The 20262-nt window shown below is 36.7% G+C and overlaps 1 protein-coding gene across 6 annotated transcripts in view; it reads right to left on the bottom strand.

Moving 5' to 3' along the window:
• LOC121856346 (chromodomain-helicase-DNA-binding protein 1-like) overlaps positions 1 to 20262 on the bottom strand; it is a 102654-nt gene that overhangs the window by 48686 nt on the left and 33706 nt on the right. For 5 of the 6 annotated variants that reach the window (XM_042351839.1, XM_042351842.1, XM_042351840.1 and 2 more), the window contains exons 11-12: positions 3122 to 3279; positions 532 to 661 (exon numbers count right to left, since the gene is read on the bottom strand). In XM_042351839.1, the coding sequence (XP_042207773.1) occupies positions 532 to 661; positions 3122 to 3279 (288 nt within the window). The remainder of the gene's footprint in view (positions 1 to 531; positions 662 to 3121; positions 3280 to 20262) is intronic. The other variant, XM_042351844.1, reaches the window with a different exon arrangement.

Genomic DNA, 20262 nt, shown 5'->3' with positions numbered 1-20262 from the left:
TCTCTATTTCTTCTCAGCACCCATCTGAGAAGGCCCTACTTTAATATAACTATTAACTGATAAAATCGGGGAATAAAAAAATTGAAAAAATAAAACAGATCGAAAGTACGAAAAAATATGTACCTGTATGTTGTGTTGTCAAAGTAAGAGAAATATTTGAGACACTACAAAAGTGTATAAATGAGGCAGAAAGTCAGATCATCAACCTGGGAGTTGGTCACATATGGCAGCAGGGTCTACCATTAGACAACACATTATACTTCCAATATCTTCCCAGGCAGTAGTACCTCCCTGTTTGATAGCTGCCTACTACCTACAGCTTACTGGTAATGTTAGCCCACCTTGAGCATGTACCATTAACCATAGATGACACACAGAAATGCATTAATTTCAACCCCTCAAAAATAGTATGTGTATATAGCACGCCCCCTACTTTTTGCATCTAAATTTTATAGAAAAACTCAAACTGTACTCGAGTATATACGGTACATACATAGATAGATATATGCATAGACAGACAGAGACACACACCTGACTTTTAAATCTGGTCTTAACGAGGTCTTCCAGCTCCCAAGTGGCCTCTACGTACGGCAAATTCTCCCACTTCATGTAGTAATACCGATTCTCATTCTCTTCCGCCTCGGCAAAGATACGTTCCGCTCTGTGCAAAGAGAATGGTATCAGCAAAACAACTCTATTTTTTTGGGCTACCTATTGGAGTGATGAGTAAAAAAAGAAGTGATTGGTCAATATTTTGTAAACAAAGGATCTGATTGGTCACAATTTTGTTTACAAACCATGTGATTAGTAAGGATTTTGTACACAAACACACACACAGTACTATCTCCATTAGCCAGAATCCCTCAAACCCAGAACTCTCCAATAGCTGGAACTGAAATTTTCCGAGTGGCACATTTTCCGGAAATATCCGGAAAATTCCAGGGATGGGGGATTTTTTTCCGGGCTTGAGAGATGAAAATCAGGTGTACTTTCCAGAAATTACGAGAAAAATTTTCCAATACCTAGAAAATTCCGGGGATGAGAGATATTTTTCCATGTTCGAGAGATGATGTACAGTAGGGTCGAGATATATCGCCAGATAGGGTCCAAGGATGTTCACTATATACTAAATCACGATATTTAATTTCATGTAATCAATGGGGAAAATAGGGTTAGGTTCTGGAGGCCAATAAAAGTCACTAAACTTGACATAAAATGGCACAGTCTAAAGTTAACAGAATATAATTTGCATTGCTTGAATCCTTATAAGACAGAGAATAATTTGAATATAGACATCATATATTTTGCAGATGACAAAAAATATTTTAGTCTTTTAAAATACGTTTAAGTTCTGTACAGTTTTTCAACTCGTATTTTGAGGGGTTATTTAGGGGATTTTTATGAGTGTTTCTGACTTTATACAGTTTTTGGCTATATCTGAGGACCCAGGAACATAACCCCACATAAGTTGTGAGTCTACTGTAAATAAATTTATCTCTATACGTATATTGGAAAATAGCTATATATCCCGACCCTACTGTAATGGACAAATTCTGGAACTTCCAAGAACATTTTTCCATTACCTGGAAAATTCCAGGGATGAGGGAGCTTTTCTGGCTTTGAGAGAGTCGTCTCGTTACCCTGAAGTGCTCTACACCAATTGTTCACTGTGTGTGTGTGTGTGTGTGTGTGTGTGTGTGTGTTTATGTTTTGTTTCATGTTAAGTATTATGGATCGTTTTACGACGAGGAGGAGTCTGTGGCTGGCAGCAGTGATCCTGCCGACCAGGACATGGACACGGAAGTTGAAGTGACTGAGAATGTTGACAGCCAGTCCACTGAGACTGAGGCCAGTGAGGCATTTTTTTAATTTTGTAATAAAATAGTGTTAATATTAACTTTTTTGTATCAATTATATTTTGTTTTACTTGTAAATAGGCAAATTTTGTGATTTTAGTATTTGTTTATTTATTTTTTTTAAGTTGCACGTTGCGGTTTCGCTTGCGGTGCAACTTTTTAAAAATGGTTGAGGTTGCGGCGCAACTATTTCAGCAGAGTTACGGTAGCGGTGCTAAAAAACGTTGCGCGTGCCCACCTTTGTGTGTGTGTGTGTGTGTGTATATATATATATATATATATATATATATATATATATATATATATATATATATATATATATATGTATATATATATATATGTGTGTATATATATATATATATATATATATATATAATATATATATATATATATATATATATATATATATATATATATATCATAGCCCAATAAAGCAGAACATTAATCAACACTCCCGCCAGGATTCGAATATCAATATGGGCTATAATCCTGGCGGGTTGTGTTGATTATATATATATTTCATTCAAGACTTCAGTTGCTCTGAAGATGTCAATGGCAAAATTTTTCAAAGCGGATCACTATATATATATATATATATATATATATATATATATATATATATATATATATATATATATATATATATATATATATATATATATATATATATATATATATATATATATATATATATATATATATATATATATATAAAAGATTAATACATGACAGATGTTATATATAGTATACACATGTGACTAAAGCACCTAAACTGGCTTATATATAAGTTATTTTGATCCTTCTACAACTCTAACTTGACTTACAGGTGTGTAAAATGAATCTATACCTGACATAAGTGACACAAGCCAGATATCTGTCAATCAAACAAGAACAGACACTTGTGACTTAACATGCATCTCACCTCATATGTGACTGGTATTAAGTCTTCCTCCAACTCTGACTTGACTTATAGGTGTGTGGTAAATATATACCTGACTGTTAACCCCAATATAAAAGGTCTTTCACATACACACACATGCACTGTACCATAAGGTCCTACTCCAACTACGACTGCTATCTTAAAGTCCTACTCCAATTATGACTTATCTTAAGGTCCTACTCCAACTATGACTTATCTTAAGGTCCAACTCCAACTATGACTGTTATCTTAATGTCCTATTCCACCTATGACTGAAGTTTCAGGTGTATAATATTGTAAAAATCTTGAAAGACATGTTGATAAAGAGACTCAACACCCGACTAACCTTATGTGTGATTGATACAGGTCCTTCTCCAACTCTGACTGGATCTCGAGGTACTCTACTTCCTCCGGGGATGCCTGTCTCCTCCAGGCATCAAGGTCCTCCTCCTTCCTTAAGTAATTCTCCAGTTTCTTCATTCCTTTAACCTGAAATGCATTGTACTGGTCCAAAAGATGACGATGTTAATATATGCTTTCACACACCCGACTTAGTCACATGTTTGGGGATAACCCTTGTCTAAAAGTTACTTTGAGTGTTTCTATACCTGGTACAGCACATGTTTAGGGATAACCCTTGTCTAAAAGTTACTTTGGGTGTTTCTATACCTGTTACAGCACATGTTTGGGGATAACCCTTGTCTAAAAGTTACTTTGAGTGTTTCTATACCTGTTACAGCACATGTTTGGGGATAACCCTTGTCTAAAAGTTACTTTGAGTGTTTCTATACCTGGTACAGCACATGTTTAGGGATAACCCTTGTCTAAAAGTTACTTTGGGTGTTTCTATACCTGGTACAGCACATGTTTGGGGATAACCCTTGTCTAAAAGTTACTTTGGGTGTTTCTATACCTGTTACAGCACATGTTTGGGGATAACCCTTGTCTAAAAGTTACTTTGAGTGTTTCTATACCTGTTACAGCACATGTTTGGGGATAACCCTTGTCTAAAAGTTAGTATGAGGCTTCATATAGCTGCTATAGTCACATGTATGGAAATTAACCTTTCATAAGAACTAATTCAAGTCATGTATCATGTACAGTATGTGTAGATTTCCTCCTATAAAAGTCCTGTATGTGAGAGAAACACCTGCTAATCACATGTGCATGGATAATTAAAGTCTAAAAGTGAATTTGTTAAATACCTGTCAGAGTCACATGTAAGGGGACTACCCTTTCCTAAGAACTAATAAAAGTCACTTACTGCTGGGTAAGTTTGTTTAATTTTTCTTATTAAAAGTTAGTTATACAAATTTTTCCAAAAGTCATGTTTGTTTACTTTTCCTACTAATATTCATGTGTGTGTGTTAACTTTCCTCATAAATAAACCATCTATCTCTCTATAAGTTCTTAAAAATATTTCAAAGATTCCTTAATCTAATTTCCTTACATTTAAGCTAATTTTCCTTATAATTACAGTACTTCATTAAAATTGTACTTAAATAACTAATTAATGTATCTAATTATATAACTATTTTCGTCCTAATTAATTTATGTATTGTATTTTGTGAAATTAATTCTGACCAATCACACATCATATTTACAAAATCCTGACCAATCACACACTTTGTTTGCAAATTCCTGATCATTCACATCCTTTGTTAACAAAATCCTGACCAATCACACCCTCTATTTACAAATTACTGGCCAATAGCATACTTTGTTTAAAAAATGCAGACCAATCAAGCTTGGTGTTTGAAAAGCAAGTGAAAGCAAATTGAAAATAGCTTTATTAGCTTACTTAGGGATTTTAAAGCCAGTTTAATGTGATATAGTTGAATAAAATTAATTAAAATAAAAATACATTAAAAGAAAATTAAAGATAACCTTCTTGAATTAACTAATTTAAGCCAAGAAAAAGAGATTAACTCACTTCATGCAGAGGGAGAGATTAATTCACTTCAAGAACTGAGAAAGATATTAACTCACTTCATGTACTGAGAGAGATTAACTCACTTCATGTACTGAGAGAGATTAACTCACTTCATGTACTGAGAGAGATTAACTCACTTCATGTACTGAGAGACTGATTAACTCACTTCATGTACTGAGAGACTGATTAACTCACTTCATGTACTGAGAGAGAGATTAACCCACTTCATGCACTGAGAGAGAGAGTAACTCACTTCATGTACTGAGAGACATTATCTCACTTCAAGTACTGAGAAATTAACTCACTTCATGTACTGAGAGAGATTCACTCACTTCATGTACTGAGAGAGATATTAACTCACTTCATGTACTGAGAAAGATATTAACTCACTTCATGTACTGAGAGACATTAACTCACTTCATGTACTGAGCGAGATTAACTCACTTCATGTACTGAGAGAGATATTAACTCACCTCATGTACTGAGAGAGATATTAACTCACTTCATGTACTGAGAGAGAGAGAGAGAGAGAGAGAGAGAGAGAGAGAGAGAGAGAGAGAGAGAGAGAGAGACTACCTCACTTCATGCGCAGAGAGAGAGAGAGAGATTAACTCACTTCATGCAGAGAGAGGGAGATAGAGAGAAATTAACTCACTTCATGTACTGGTAGATATTAACTCACTTCATGTACTGAGAGATTAACTCACTTCATGTACTGAGTGTGTTATTGACTCACTTCACGTACTGAGAGAGTTATTAACTCACTTCATGTACTGAGAGATTAACTCACTTCACATAGTGAGAGAGATTAACTCACTTCATGTACTGAGAGATTAACTCACTTCACATACTGAGAGAGATTAACTCATTTCATGTACTGAGAGATTAACTCACTTCATGTACTGAGAGAGATTAACTCACTTCACGTACTGAGAGAGATTAACTCACTTCATGTACTGAGAGAGATTAACTCATTTCATGTACTGAGAGATTAACTCATTTCATGTACTGAGAGATTAACTCACTTCACGTACTGAGAGAGATTAACTCACTTCATGTACTGAGAGAGATTAACTCACTTCACATACTGAGAGAGATTAACTCACTTCATGTACTGAGATTAATTCACTTCATGTACTGAGAGATTAATTCACTTCACATACTGAGAGAGATTAACTCACTTCACATACTGAGAGATTAACTCACTTCATGTACTGAATGTTATGAACTCACTTCATGTACTGAGAGATTAACTCACTTCATATACTGAGAGAGATTAACTCACTTCATGTACTGAGAGATTAACTCACTTCATGTACTGAATGTTATTAACTCACTTCATGTACTGAGAGAGATTAACTCACTTCATGTACTGAGAGATTAACTCACTTCATGTACTGAGAGATTAACTCACTTCATATACTGAGAGAGATTAACTCACTTCATGTACTGAGTGTTATTAACTCACTTCATGTACTGAGAGATTAACTCACTTCATATACTGAGAGATTAACTCACTTCATGTACTGAGAGATTAACTCACTTCATATACTGAGAGAGATTAACTCACTTCATGTACTGAATGTTATTAACTCACTTCATGTACTGAGAGAGATTAACTCACGTCATGTACTGAGAGATTAACTCACTTCATATACTGAGAGAGATTAACTCACTTCATGTACTGAGTGTTATTAACTCACTTCATGTACTGAGAGAGATTAACTCACTTCATGTACTGAGAGATTAACTCACTTCATATACTGAGAGATTAACTCACGTCATGTACTGAGAGATTAACTCACTTCATGTACTGAGTGTTATTAACTCACTTCATGTACTGAGAGATTAACTCACTTCATGTACTGAGAGAGATTAACTCACTTCATGTACTGAGAGATTAACTCACGTCATGTACTGAGAGATTAACTCACTTCATATACTGAGAGAGATTAACTCACTTCATGTACTGAGAGATTAACTCACTTCATATACTGAGAGACATTAACTCACTTCATGTACTGAGTGTTATTAACTCACTTCATGTACTGAGAGAGATTAACTCACTTCATGTACTGAGAGATTAACTCACTTCATATACCGAGAGAGATTAACTCACGTCATGTACTGAGAGATTAACTCACTTCATGTACTGAGAGATTAACTCACTTCATATACTGAGAGAGATTAACTCACTTCATGTACTGAGAGATTAACTCACTTCATGTACTGAATGTTATTAACTCACTTCATGTACTGAGAGATTAACTCACTTCATGTACTGAGAGATTAACTCACTTCATGTACTGAGAGAGATTAACTCACTTCATGTACTGAGAGATTAACTCACTTCATGTACTGAGAGATTAACTCACTTCATGTACTGAGAGAGATTAACTCACTTCATATACTGAGAGATTAACTCACTTCATGTACTGAGAGATTAACTCACTTCATGTACTGAGAGATTAACTCACTTCATATACTGAGAGAGATATTAACTCACTTCATGTACTGAGAGATTAACTCACGTCATGTACTGAGAGATTAACTCACTTCATATACTGAGAGAGATTAACTCACTTCATGTACTGAGTGTTATTAACTCACTTCATGTACTGAGAGAGATTAACTCACTTCATGTACTGAGAGATTAACTCACTTCATATACTGAGAGAGATTAACTCACGTCATGTACTGAGAGATTAACTCACTTCATGTACTGAGAAATTAACTCACTTCATATACTGAGAGAGATATTAACTCACTTCATGTGCTGAGAGAGAGAGAGAGAGTGAGAAAGAGAGAGAGATATTAACTCACTTCATGTGCTGAGTGTTATTAACTCACTTCATGTACTGAGAGAGAGAGAGAGAGAGAGAAAGAGAGAGAGATATTAACTCACTTCATGTGCTGAGTGTTATTAACTCACTTCATGTACTGAGAGAGAGAGAGAGAGATATTAACTCACTTCATGTACTAAACAACAGAGAGAGAGAGAGATATTAACTCACTTCATGTACTAAACAACAGAGAGAGAGAGAGATATTAACTCACTTCATGTACTAAGCAAGAGAGAGAGAAAGAGAGAGATATTAACTCACTTCATGTGCTGAGTGTTATTAACTCACTTCATGTACTGAGAGAGAGAGATATTAACTCACTTCATGTACTAAGCAAGAGAGAGAGAAAGAGAGATTAACTCACTTCATGTACTAAGCAAGAGAGAGAGAGAGAGAGAGAGAGAGAGAGAGAGAGAGTTAACTCACTTCATGTACTAAGCAAGAGAGAGAGAGAGAGAGAGAAAGAGAGAGATTAACCCACTTCATGTACTGAGAGAGAGAGAGAGAGATTAACTTCATGTACTAAGCAAGAGATATTAACTCACTTCATGTACTAAGCAAGAGAGATTAACTCTACTTCATGTACTAAGCAAGAGAGAGAGAGAGCTCACTTCAAGAGAGAGAGAGAAGATTAACTCACTTCATGTACTGAGAGAGAGATTAACTCACTTCATGTACTGAGAGAGAGAGAGAGAGAGAGATTAACTCACTTCATGTACTGAGAGAGGTGCAAGAGATATTAACTCACTTCATGTACTAAGCAGTGAGAGATATTAACTCACTTCATGCACTGAGAGAGAGAGAGAGAGAGAGAGAGAGAGAGAGAGAGAGAGGTATTTACCATTTCATGCACTAAAAGCATTGAGCATTTAGCCAGGGACAAAACAAACAACCAAACAGACTTCTATTTTTTGTGACTGACCTCTCGCAAATGTTCTTAAAATGTCTGTAAAGGTTTAAAATTATCATAAATATTCGGAAATGTTCGAAAAAATTGTCTGTAAAGGTTAATAGTGGTCATACATGTCATTTGCATGTACAAAATTATTATGCTAGGAAATGTTAACAAAATATCTATTAAGTGTTTCTATTGGTAATAAATGTTCATAACTGTCGAAAAACTTTCAGAAATGACCGTAAACCTTCAGAAATAGTAAAAAAAATATCAAGATACGTCTGTAAATATCAGAATATTCTTCAAAATGTCATTTAATGTTCGTAAATACAGCACACCAAAAAGTATGTAAATGTCAATATGTGATAAAAAAATGTGTAATGTCAATATGTGATCAATACTGTGTGTAAATGTCAATATGTCATCAATAATGTGTAAATGTCAATATGTCATCAATAATGTGTAAATGTCAATATGTGATCAATAATGTGTGTAAATGTCAATATGTCATCAATAATGTGTAAATGTCAATATGTCATCAATAATGTGTAAATGTCAATATGTCAATGTTAATATGTCATCAATAATGTGTAAATGTCAATATGTCATCAATAATGTGTAAATGTCAATATGTCATCAATAATGTGTGTAAATGTCAATATGTCATCATGTGTAAATGTCAATATGTCATCAATAATGTGTGTAAATGTCAATATGTCAATAATGTGTAAATGTCAATATGTCATCAATAATGTGTGTATATATGCATCAATAATGTGTGTAAATGTCAATATGTCATCAATAATGTGTGTAAATGTCAATATGTCATCAAATATTGTGTAAATGTCAATATGCCATCAACAATGTGTTGTAAATGTCAATATGTCAAATAATGTGTGTAAATGTCTAAATGTCATCAATAATGTGTGTAGTAAATGTCAATATGTCATCAATAATGTGTGTAAATGTCAATATGTGATCAATATGTGTGTAAATGTCAATATGTTATCAATAATGTGTGTAAATGTCAATATGTCATCAATAATGTGTGTGTAAATGTCAATATGTCATCAATAATGTGTGTAAATGTCAATATGTCATCAACAATGTGTGTGTAAATGTCAATATGTCATCAATAATGTGTGTAAATGTCAATATGTCATCAATAATGTGTGTGTAAATGTCAATATGTCATCAATAATGTGTGTAAATGTCAACATGTCATCAATGTGTGTGTTAATGTCAATATGTCATTAATAATGTGTAATGTCAATATGTCAATAATGTGTGTTAATATGTGCTCAATAATGTGTGTAAATGTCAATATGTCCTCAATAATGTGTGTAAATAATAATATGTCATCAATAATGTGTGTAAATGTCAATATGTCATCAATAATGTGTTAATGTCAATATGTCATCAATAATGTGTGTAAATGTCAATATGTCCTCAATAAATAATATGTCATCAATAATGTGTGTGTTAATGTCAATATGTCATCAATAATGTGTGTAAATGTCAATATGTCATCAATAATGTGTGTGTTAATGTCAATATGTGCTCAATAATGTGTGTAAATGTCAATATGTCATCAATAATGGTAATGTCAATATGTGCTCAATAATGTGTGTAAATGTCAATATGTGCTCAATAATGTGTGTGTTAATGTCAATATGTGCTCAATAATGTGTGAGCATTATTTGTTATTAATATAAAGTGTCAGCCATAAGTAGTGGTCTACCAGCAAGGGCCTCATGATACACTTCACAGCTGACTCCCATGATCTGTATTAAACTATGGTTAATGTAACATGTGGTCCACTTAAGTGTCCATAATATCACCAGAGATGCACATGTGCTTCACCGATCTCTGGGGGAATTTTCCATATATCAAGCATACTAATCGGAGAGTTGCAGTCGCTCTGCTGGACGTGTCAACTGAACGGCAGATCGCCCACGATACCGTCAACAGTATTTGCAGCATACAAGGGCTGGGAAGTGTATCAATGACCGGTGGACTGCGTACTCTGCTACAGTACTATTGTATCTATGGTCGCCACTGTATCAATCAATGCTCAGAAACGTTATTAAAAAATCCTCAAAAGTTCAGAAACGTTCAAAACTATTCTACAGTATATGTGTAAAAGAAAATATGTTTGTCAATGTTTGAAAATCTTCAAATGTCCAATTCTATACAAAAATATTCATAAAATGTCTTCCCAGTGTCAGAAGCGTTCAAAAAAATTTCTGAATAATGTTCCCCAAAAATCTTAGTGTGCAAAGTTTTCTGTCAATGGTTGTAAAATTAACAAAAAGTTATCTAAACATTCAAAATAGGCTAAGTATGTCTGTAGCCGTTCGAAAATTTATGCAAATTATCGATAAATGTCCAAATGTCCATCCAGTGTCCCAATCATAAAATGGTGCCTGACCTTACAGATGAGGAAGTGAAGGCAGTCGAATGCAGTGCTGGTCACTTGAGACTCCCTGCAAGAGACCACAGTCCTAATAGACCCCTGTCCTAAAAGACAACAGTCCTAATAGACCCCTGTCCTAATAGACAACAGTCCTAATAGACCCCTGTCCTAAAAAACAAGTCCTAATAGACCCCTGTCCTAAAAGACAACAGTCCTAATAGACCCCTGTCCTTAGACAACAGTCCTAATAGACCCCTGTCCTAAAAGACAACAGTCCTAATAGACCCCTGTCCTAAAAGACAACAGTCCTAATAGACCCTGTCCTAAAAGACAACAGTCCTAAAAGACCCCGTCCTAAAAACAAGTCCTAATAGACCCTGTCTTAATAGACAACATTCCTAATAGACCCCTGCCTAATAGACAACAGTCCCAAGACCCCTGTCCTAAAACAGTCCTAATGACCCCTCCTAAAAGACAACAGTCCCAATAGACCCGTCCTAAAGACAACAGTCCAATAGACCCCTGTCCTAAAAACAGTCCTAATAGACCCCTGTCCTAAAAGACAACAGTCCTAATAGACCTGTCCTAATAGAACAACAGTCCTAATAGACCCCTGTCCTAAAAACAAGTCCCAAAGACCCCTGTCCAAAAAGACAACAGTCCTAATAGACAACATTATAGACCTGTCCTAAAGACAACAGTCCATAGACCGTCCTAAAAGACAACAGTCCTAATAGACCCTGTCCTAAAAACAAGTCCTATTGACCCCTGTCCTAAAAGACAACAGTCCTAATGGACCCCTGTCCTAATAGACAACAGTCCCTAATAGACCCCTGTCCTAAAAGACAACAGTCCATAGACCCTGTCCATAGAAACATTCCTAATAGACCCCTGTCCTAAAGACAACAGTCCTAGACCCTTCCAAAGACAACAGTCCCACAGACCCTGTCCTAAAGAAGTCCTAATAGACCCCTGTCCTAAAAACAAAGTCCCATTAGACCCCTGTCCTAAAAGACAACAGTCCTAAAGACCCTGTCCTAATAGACAACAGTCCTAATAGACCCTGTCCTAATAGACAACAGTCCTAATAGACCCTGTCCTAAAAGACAACAGTCCCAAGACCCGTCCTAAAAGACAAAGTCCTAATAGACCCTGTCCCAAAGACAACATCCCAAGACCCCTGTCCTAACACAGCCCTGTCCTAAAAAGTCCTAGCCGTCAAAAGACAACAGTCCTAATAGACCCAAAAAACAAGTCCAAGACCCCTGTCCTAAAAGACAACAGTCCTAATAGACCCTGTCCTAAAAACAGTCCATTGTCCAAAAGACAACAGTCCAATAGACCCCTGTCCTTCCTAATAGACAACAGTCCTAATAGACCCTGTCCTAAAAACAAGTCCCATAGACCCCTGTCCTAAAGACAACAGTCCTAATAGACCCCTGTCCAAAGACAACAGTCCTAATAGACCCCTGTCCTAAAAGACAACAGTCCTAGACCCCTGTCCTAATAGACAACAGTCCTAATAGACCCCTGTCCTAATAGACAACAGTCCTAATAGACCCCTGTCCTAAAAGACAACAGTCCTAATAGCATCTAATAGACCCCTGTCCTAATAGAACAACAGTCCTAATAGACCCTCTCCTAATAGACAACAGTCCAATAGACCCCTGTCCAAAAGACAACAGTCCTATAGACAACATTCCTAATAGACCCCTGTCCTAATAGACAACAGTCCTAATAGACCCCTGTCCTAAAAGACAACTATAGACATTCAATAGACCCTGTCCTAAGACAACAGTCCCATTAGACCCCTGTCCCAATAAGACAACAGTCCCACAGACCCTGTCCTAAAAGACAACAGTCCTATAGACCTGTCCTAAAGACAACATTCTAATAGACCCCTGTCCTAATAGTAGTCCCAATAGACCCCTGTCCTAAAAGACAACAGTCCTAATAGACAACAGTCCTAATAGACCCTGTCCTAAAAGACAACAGTCCTAATAGACCCTGTCCTAATAGATACACAGTCCCATAGACCCCTGTCCTAAAAAACAGTCCCACAGACCTGTCCAATAGACAACATTCTAATAGACCCTGTCCTAATAGACAACAGTCCTAATAGACCCTGTCCTAAAAGACAGTCCTAAAGACCCTGTCCTAAAGACAACATTCCAAATAGACCCCTGTCCTAATAGACAACAGTCCTAATGAACCCTGTCCTAAAAGACAACAGTCCTAATAGACAACAGTCCTAATAGACCCCTGTCCTAAAAGGACAACAGTCCCAAGAGCCCCTGTCCTAATAGACAACAGTCCTAATAGACCCCTGTCCTAAAAGACAACAGTCCTAAAGACCCCTGTCCAATAGACAACATTCCCAATAGACCCTGTCCTAATAGACAACAGTCCTATTGAGCCCTGTCCTAAAAGAGACACAGTCCTAATAGACCCTGTCCTAATAGACAACATTCCTAATAGACCCGTCCTAATAGACAACAGTCCTAATTGGACCCCTGTCCTAAAAAACAAGTCCTAATAGACAACATCTGACCCTGTCCTAATAGACAACAGTCCTAAAGACCCCTGTCCTAAAAGACAACAGTCCTAATAGACCCCTGTCCAATAGACACAGTCCAATAGACCTCGTCCTAAAAGACACAGTCCAATAGACCCTGTCCTAATAGACAACAGTCCTAATAGACCCCTGTCCTAAAAGACAACAGTCCTAATAGACCCCTTGTCTCAAAAAGACAACAGTCCTAATAGACCCCTGTCCAAAAAACAAGTCCTAATAGACCCTGTCCTAAAAACAACAGTCCTAAGAACCCTGTCCTAATAGACAACAGTCCTAATAGACCCCTGTCCTAAAAGACAACAGTCCCAAATCCCCTGTCCTAATAATCCAATAGACAGCAGTCCAATTGGCCCTGTCCTAAAAACAAGTCCTAATAGACCCTCTAGACATCTCATTAGACCCCTGTCCTGGACAACAGTCCTAATAGACCCCTGTCCTAAAAGACAGTCCTGTAGACCCTGTCCTAATAGACAGTCCTATGGAGCCCCTGTCCTAAAGACAACAGTCCCTAATAGACCCCTGTCCCTAAAAGACAACAGTCCTAATAGACCCCTGTCCTAAAAAAACAAGTCCTAATAGACCCCTGTCCTAAAAGACAACAGTCCTAATAGACCCCTGTCCTAATAGACAACAGTCCTATGGGCCCTGTCCTAAAGACAACAGTCCTAATGGAGCCCTGTCCTAATAGACAACATTCCTAATGAACCCCTGTCCTGTGGAGCAAGCAGTCCTGAACCCCTGTCCTAATGGGCCCTGTCTAATAGACAACATTCCTAATGAACCCCTGTCTAAAGACAACAGTCCTAATGAGCCCTGTAGACAACATTTCTAATAGACCCCTGTCCTGTACACAACATTCATGGGCCCTGTCTCAAAGACCAGTCCTAATAGACAGTCTAATGGGCCCTAATGCACAAAGACAACAGTCCTAATAGACCCCTGTCCTAAAAACAAGTCCTGTGGGCCCTGTCCTAAAGACAACAGTCCTAATGGGCCCTGCAATAGACAGCAGTCCTAATAGACCCCTGTCCTAAAAGACAACAATCCCTAATAGACCCCTGTGTCTAATAGACAACAGTCCTAATAGACCCTGTCCTAATAGACAGTCCTAATAGACCCCTGTCCTAATAGACAACATTCTAATAGACCCCTGTCCTAAAGACAACAGTCCTAATAGACCCTGTCCTAATAGACAACATTCCTAATAGACCCCTGTCTAGAGACAACATTCTAATGGGCCCTGTCACAAGACAGCAGTCCTGTGGGCCCACCAATGTAGACAGCAGTCTAATAGACTGTCCTAATAGACAACATTCCTAATAGACCCTGTCCTAAAGATTGTAGTCCTATGGGCCCTGTCCTAATAGACAGCATTCCTGTGGGCCCTGTCTGTGGAGCATTCCTAATAGACCCCTGTCCCTAATAAGGCAACAGTCCTAATAGACCCGTCCTAAGCAGACCCTGTCTGTAGACAACAGTCCTGTAGACCCCTATCCTAAAAGGAAGCAGTCCTAAGGCTGTCCCACAGAACAACAGTCCTAATAGACCCCTGTCCTAATAGACAACATTCCTAATAGCCCCTGTCTAAAGACAACAGTCCTAATAGACCCCTGTCTAATAGACAACATTCCTATGAACCCCTGTCTAATAGACACAACATTCCTAATAGACCCCTGTCCCTAATAGACAACAGTCCTAATAGACCCGTCCTAATAGACCCCTGTCCTAAAAGACAACAGTCCTAATAGACCCCTGTCCCAAGAGTCCCCAGTCCTAATAGACCCCTGTCCTAATAGACAACAGTCCTAATAGACCCCAGTGCAATAGCCCTCTATCCTAATAGACCCGAGTCATAATAGACCACAGTGCTAATAGACCCCAATACCAATAGGTCCCAGTGCTAATAGTCCCCAATACCAATAGACCCCAGTCCTAATAGACCCTAGTCCTAATAGACCTCAGTGTTAATAGACCTGTCCTAATAATCCCCAGTCCCAATAGACCTCAGTGCTAATAGACCTGTCCTAATAGACCCCAGTCCCAATAGACCTCAGTGCTAATAGACCCCAGTGCTAATAGACCTGTCCTAATAGACCCCAGTCCTAATAGACCTCAGTGCTAATAGACCTGTTCTAATAGACCCCAGTCCTAATAGACCTCAGTGCTAATAGACCCCAGTGCTAACAGACCCTAATACCAATAGGTCCCAGTGCTAATAGACCCCAGTGTTAATAGACCCCAGTCATAATAGAGCACAGTGCTAATAGACCCATCATAAAAGGCCCCAGTGCTAATAGACCTCTGCCCTAATAGACCACAGTCCTAATAGACCTCATAAGAAACCTCTTTATCTATATTACACATGTATGTACAGATAAACATATATAGTTATATTCTGGTATAAAACAGGTGTACAGTATAGGCATATATTGAGCCTAAAACACTATGTTAATCCCCTATAATTACCTATGATCACAAAATGAACAAAATGTATATCTATGCCAGGTGTGTATAGCAAAATATATAATTCATATGGTGATGTGTAACAGATGTATAATTAATATATATGGCACCTAAAGTGTAATCCCCAAAATAGTGACAATCGGGTGTGTTATAGACTAGATAACTCCTTGGGCGGCTGGTCTGGCTGGCTCACTTGTTGGCAGCCCTAGAGAGAGAGAGGGGAGGGTGATACAAAAAGGTAAGGAGAGAGAGAGAGAGAGAGAGAGAGAGAGAGAGAGAGAGAGAGAGAGAGAGAGAGAGAGAGAGAGAGAGAGAGAGAGAGAGAGAGAGAGAGAGAGAGAGAGAGAGAGAGAGAGAGAGAGAGAGAGAGAGAGAGAGAGAGAGAGAGAGAGAGAGAGAGAGAGAGAGAGAGAGAGAGAGAGAGAGAGAGAGAGAGAGAGAGAGAGAGAGAGAGAGAGAGAGAGAGAGAGAGAGAGAGAGAGAGAGAGAGAGAGAGAGAGAGAGAGAGAGAGAGAGAGAGAGAGAGAGAGAGAGAGAGAGAGAGAGAGAGAGAGAGAGAGAGAGAGAGAGAGGAGAGAGAGAGAGAGAGAGAGAGAGAGAGAGAGAGAGAGAGAGAGAGAGAGAGAGAGAGAGAGAGAGAGAGAGAGAGAGAGAGAGAGAGAGAGAGAGAGAGAGAGAGAGAGAGAGGAGAGAGAGAGAGAGAGAGAGAGAGAGAGAGAGAGAGAGAGAGAGAGAGAGAGAGAGAGAGAGAGAGAGAGAGAGAGAGAGAGAGAGAGAGAGAGAGAGAGAGAGAGAGAGAGAGAGAGAGAGAGAGAGAGAGAGAGAGAGAGAGAGAGAGAGAGAGAGAGAGAGAGAGAGAGAGAGAGAGAGAGAGAGAGAGAGAGAGAGAGAGAGAGAGAGAGAGAGAGAGAGAGAGAGAGAGAGAGAGAGAGAGAGAGAGAGAGAGAGAGAGAGAGAGAGAGAGAGAGAGAGAGAGAGAGAGAGAGAGAGAGAGAGAGAGAGAGAGAGAGAGAGAGAGAGAGAGAGAGAGAGAGAGAGAGAGAGAGAGAGAGAGAGACTTTTCTTGTCCTCATTCGCCAATTTTACTTTTTTTTCTAGATTTCTTACCAATCTAAGATGTCCCTGGCCTTTGTCTACTTTCAAGAGACATCAATATTGAGAGACAGAGATAGAGAGATAGAGACACAATTATATCATGCTATTTCTCTACAAATACACAATACAGATTTCTACTATAATTACAGATTAAATTAGGTTTTTTATATAATTTTGAAAGGATTTTCTAATAAAATTATTGGAAAATATTCGACAAATTTATTCAGTAATAATCAATTTTTATCCAACTCAGTTTTTCTAGAACAAAACACAAAAATACTGCATATAAATTAATTAGGATTTTTTAAAATAAGTTTTGATGACACAAATTTTATGGATTTCTATATAATTTTCATATATAATTAATTCACCTCGGAAAACATTAAATATTATTTTTTTCCCAATTTAACAAATTTTCTGATTAAATTGACAATAAACATTCAATTCTTCCAATTAATTACTTTTAAATGTACTGTACTAAACCAGTAAATTGACTAATAACGGGCTTGTGATTGGTTAATAGGTATCAACCAACTATTCCCTGGCTTGCAATTGGTTAATACCAGCTACTATAGTCTATTTTTTAAAATTTTAAAAATATTATACACTAACAACAGAGGAAAATATGAAGTTGTTCGCAGTCATATTTCCTGCCTCTGTTGACGGTGTAATATTTCAATGTGATTCTGATCTTTAAAAATTTAGTTTTCGCATAATATAGTATTACTGATATGTAATTTGTCTTAGTATGCCTTATTGTGGGTAAAAATAAGTATATATTAAATGCATCCTCTGGAAGCGTGAATTTGCTACCAGAGTTTAACAGTTAATTCATGTATAATACTTCTGATAAACTTCCTACGTGCTTATGTTTAAATAATGAAGGTATGTATCTATATATAATTTAGCTAAATATCTTTCTCGTCAGAAATGGTCATCCCAACGATTATGAATAAACTCCTTTAGAAACACATCATTACTTCAGGACAAAATCGGACAGGTTTGCAACAACCAATCAGCTGTAACTTTTGAGGAGGGGCGGTGCATCTTTTCTCAGCTGGGAAAAAACACGCTATAATCTACCAATCCCTAATCATCTAAACCAATAAGGGAGTTTCTACCCAAATTCTACCAATTCGGGTGATTTTTCCCCAATTTCACCCATTTTTATCAAATTTGTCCTGATTTCATGCAATTTTATCCTGATTTCCCCAAGTTTCATCCAATTTTGCCCCAATTTTTCACTGTATAAATTTTACCCAATGTATCCCAATTTCAAAAATTTTGGTGCCAGTTTTACCCAGATTTTGTCCCAATTTAATCCAATTTCATCCCATTTTAATATTGAAAGTAGAAAAGGTATAAATGAAGATATAAGGCACATAGAATGATGGGAATGAAGAAAATTTAATATTTTTTGAAGTAAATGAAGAAATAGAAGAATGTTAAAGGAATGAATAAATTTAAAGAAATACACTGTAGAAGAAACTAGAAGTAAATTTAAGACAGTTCAGGGAAATTTTAAATTTTAGAAAATGAAGAAAGTAGAAGGAAATTAAAGAATAAAAAGTGAGGAAAGAGACGAAGTAAATCCTCCCAAAAAATTAAAAATCCATATAATTCAAAGTTTTTTTTCTTCTTTTTCCTCAGCAATTATTTAGCTTCTATGACTGAGATATATGAAGCTATCTTTTACAGTAGTAGGCAGCTACCAAACAGGGTGGTACTACCGTCTGGGAAGATATTGGTAGACCCTGCTGCCATATGTGACCAAGTCCCAGGTTGATGATCTGACTTTCTGCCTCATTTATACACAATAACAGGGTCTCAATTGTTTCTCTTACTACTGACAACACAACATACATATATTATTTCTCACTACTGATTTTTTTTAATTTTTGTATTTCTTTATGGTTCTTTATTATTATTATTATTATTATTATTACAGGTATTATTATTGTTATAATTTTATTATTTGTATTTTTGTATTTTGTATTAAAAATTTTACTTATCTGAATTATTATAATTATTATTTTTATTATTATTATTATTACGTTTTTGCCCCCCAGGCCCCGATGTGGGTCAGTGATCTGTGCCCGGGTGGGTTAATCCCCGTAAAAAAAATCTATTTTGTTTTATTTAGACATTTTAAGCTTTAAGCTATAATAAGCAAAGTCAAGCTAAGATAAGCAATCATATGTTATTTTAAGCAACAGAAACCTATATTTTAGCTTCAATCACATATAATATGGTAATTATAGCCTTATGTTTATTTTTATCTACAATTATCTACAAATAGCAAATAATTATAGCTTTTACTATATCCCATTTAGTACAGCTAATAATTATAGCTTTAACTATATCCCATTTAGTACAGCTAATAGTTATAGCTCTTACTATATCCCACTAAGTACAGTGGGGTATGCTATAATGAATCTAATTGGTTCTAGAACCTCGTTCGTTATAGCATTTGTTCGTTACAGGAATAATCCATTCCAGGCCCCCAAATACAACCACTTAACAATGAAAAATTTATGTGGAAATTGTAAGAAATACGGTACTTTATCTTACCTTAGTGTTGTTCAGCATGCAGGGCAGAAGGCAGAGATTCCCTTAGCCACTTGCACAGTTTTTAACTCCCCTTTATTCTTCAAAATCGTACATATAGTCGATTTAGCCATCCCATATTCATCACTAAGTTTCACAATGCTTGTTCCATTCTCACACTTATTTATAATTTCTTTCTTAGTTTCAAGGGTTATTAGTTTTCTCACTCGTTTTTGACGATTCATTGTTACAATTGTACACTTGTACTATAACAAAATAGTTATAAAAATAACACGAATTTCCACATCAAAAGACGAAATTTTAACAAGTTCAGTGGTGCACTGACTACACAATGAACCAATATGGCGACTGATGCTCTTACTCAGAGCCGCGGTACGATATTCGTGCGCCAGACGAAATAGTCCCGTATTCATCCGTTTTCATTGTAGGAGTTTTGTTCGTTATAGCATTCTCAATTTTAAAGGTAAAACCGTTCGTTATAGGAATATTCGTAGTAGAATCCGTTAGTTATAGCATACCCCACTGTACAGCTAATAATTATAGCTCTTTTACTATATAAAGCTTCATTCAGCTTTTAAATATAGCCTCTAGTTATAGCTTTTTAATTATATTAACCTAATTATAGCCATAGATTACAGCTTTTTTACAATATTGTGTCAAAAAGAGGCTTAGGGATTAGCTTTTTCACTTTATAAGGTT

The sequence above is a fragment of the Homarus americanus genome, unplaced genomic scaffold (assembly GCF_018991925.1).
Source record: "Homarus americanus isolate GMGI-L3 unplaced genomic scaffold, GMGI_Hamer_2.0 scaffold48220, whole genome shotgun sequence".
Classification (NCBI taxonomy): Eukaryota; Metazoa; Arthropoda; class Malacostraca; order Decapoda; family Nephropidae; genus Homarus; species Homarus americanus.
Note: the sequence above shows the minus strand (reverse complement) of the source record. Positions and strands in the feature narration are given on the sequence as shown.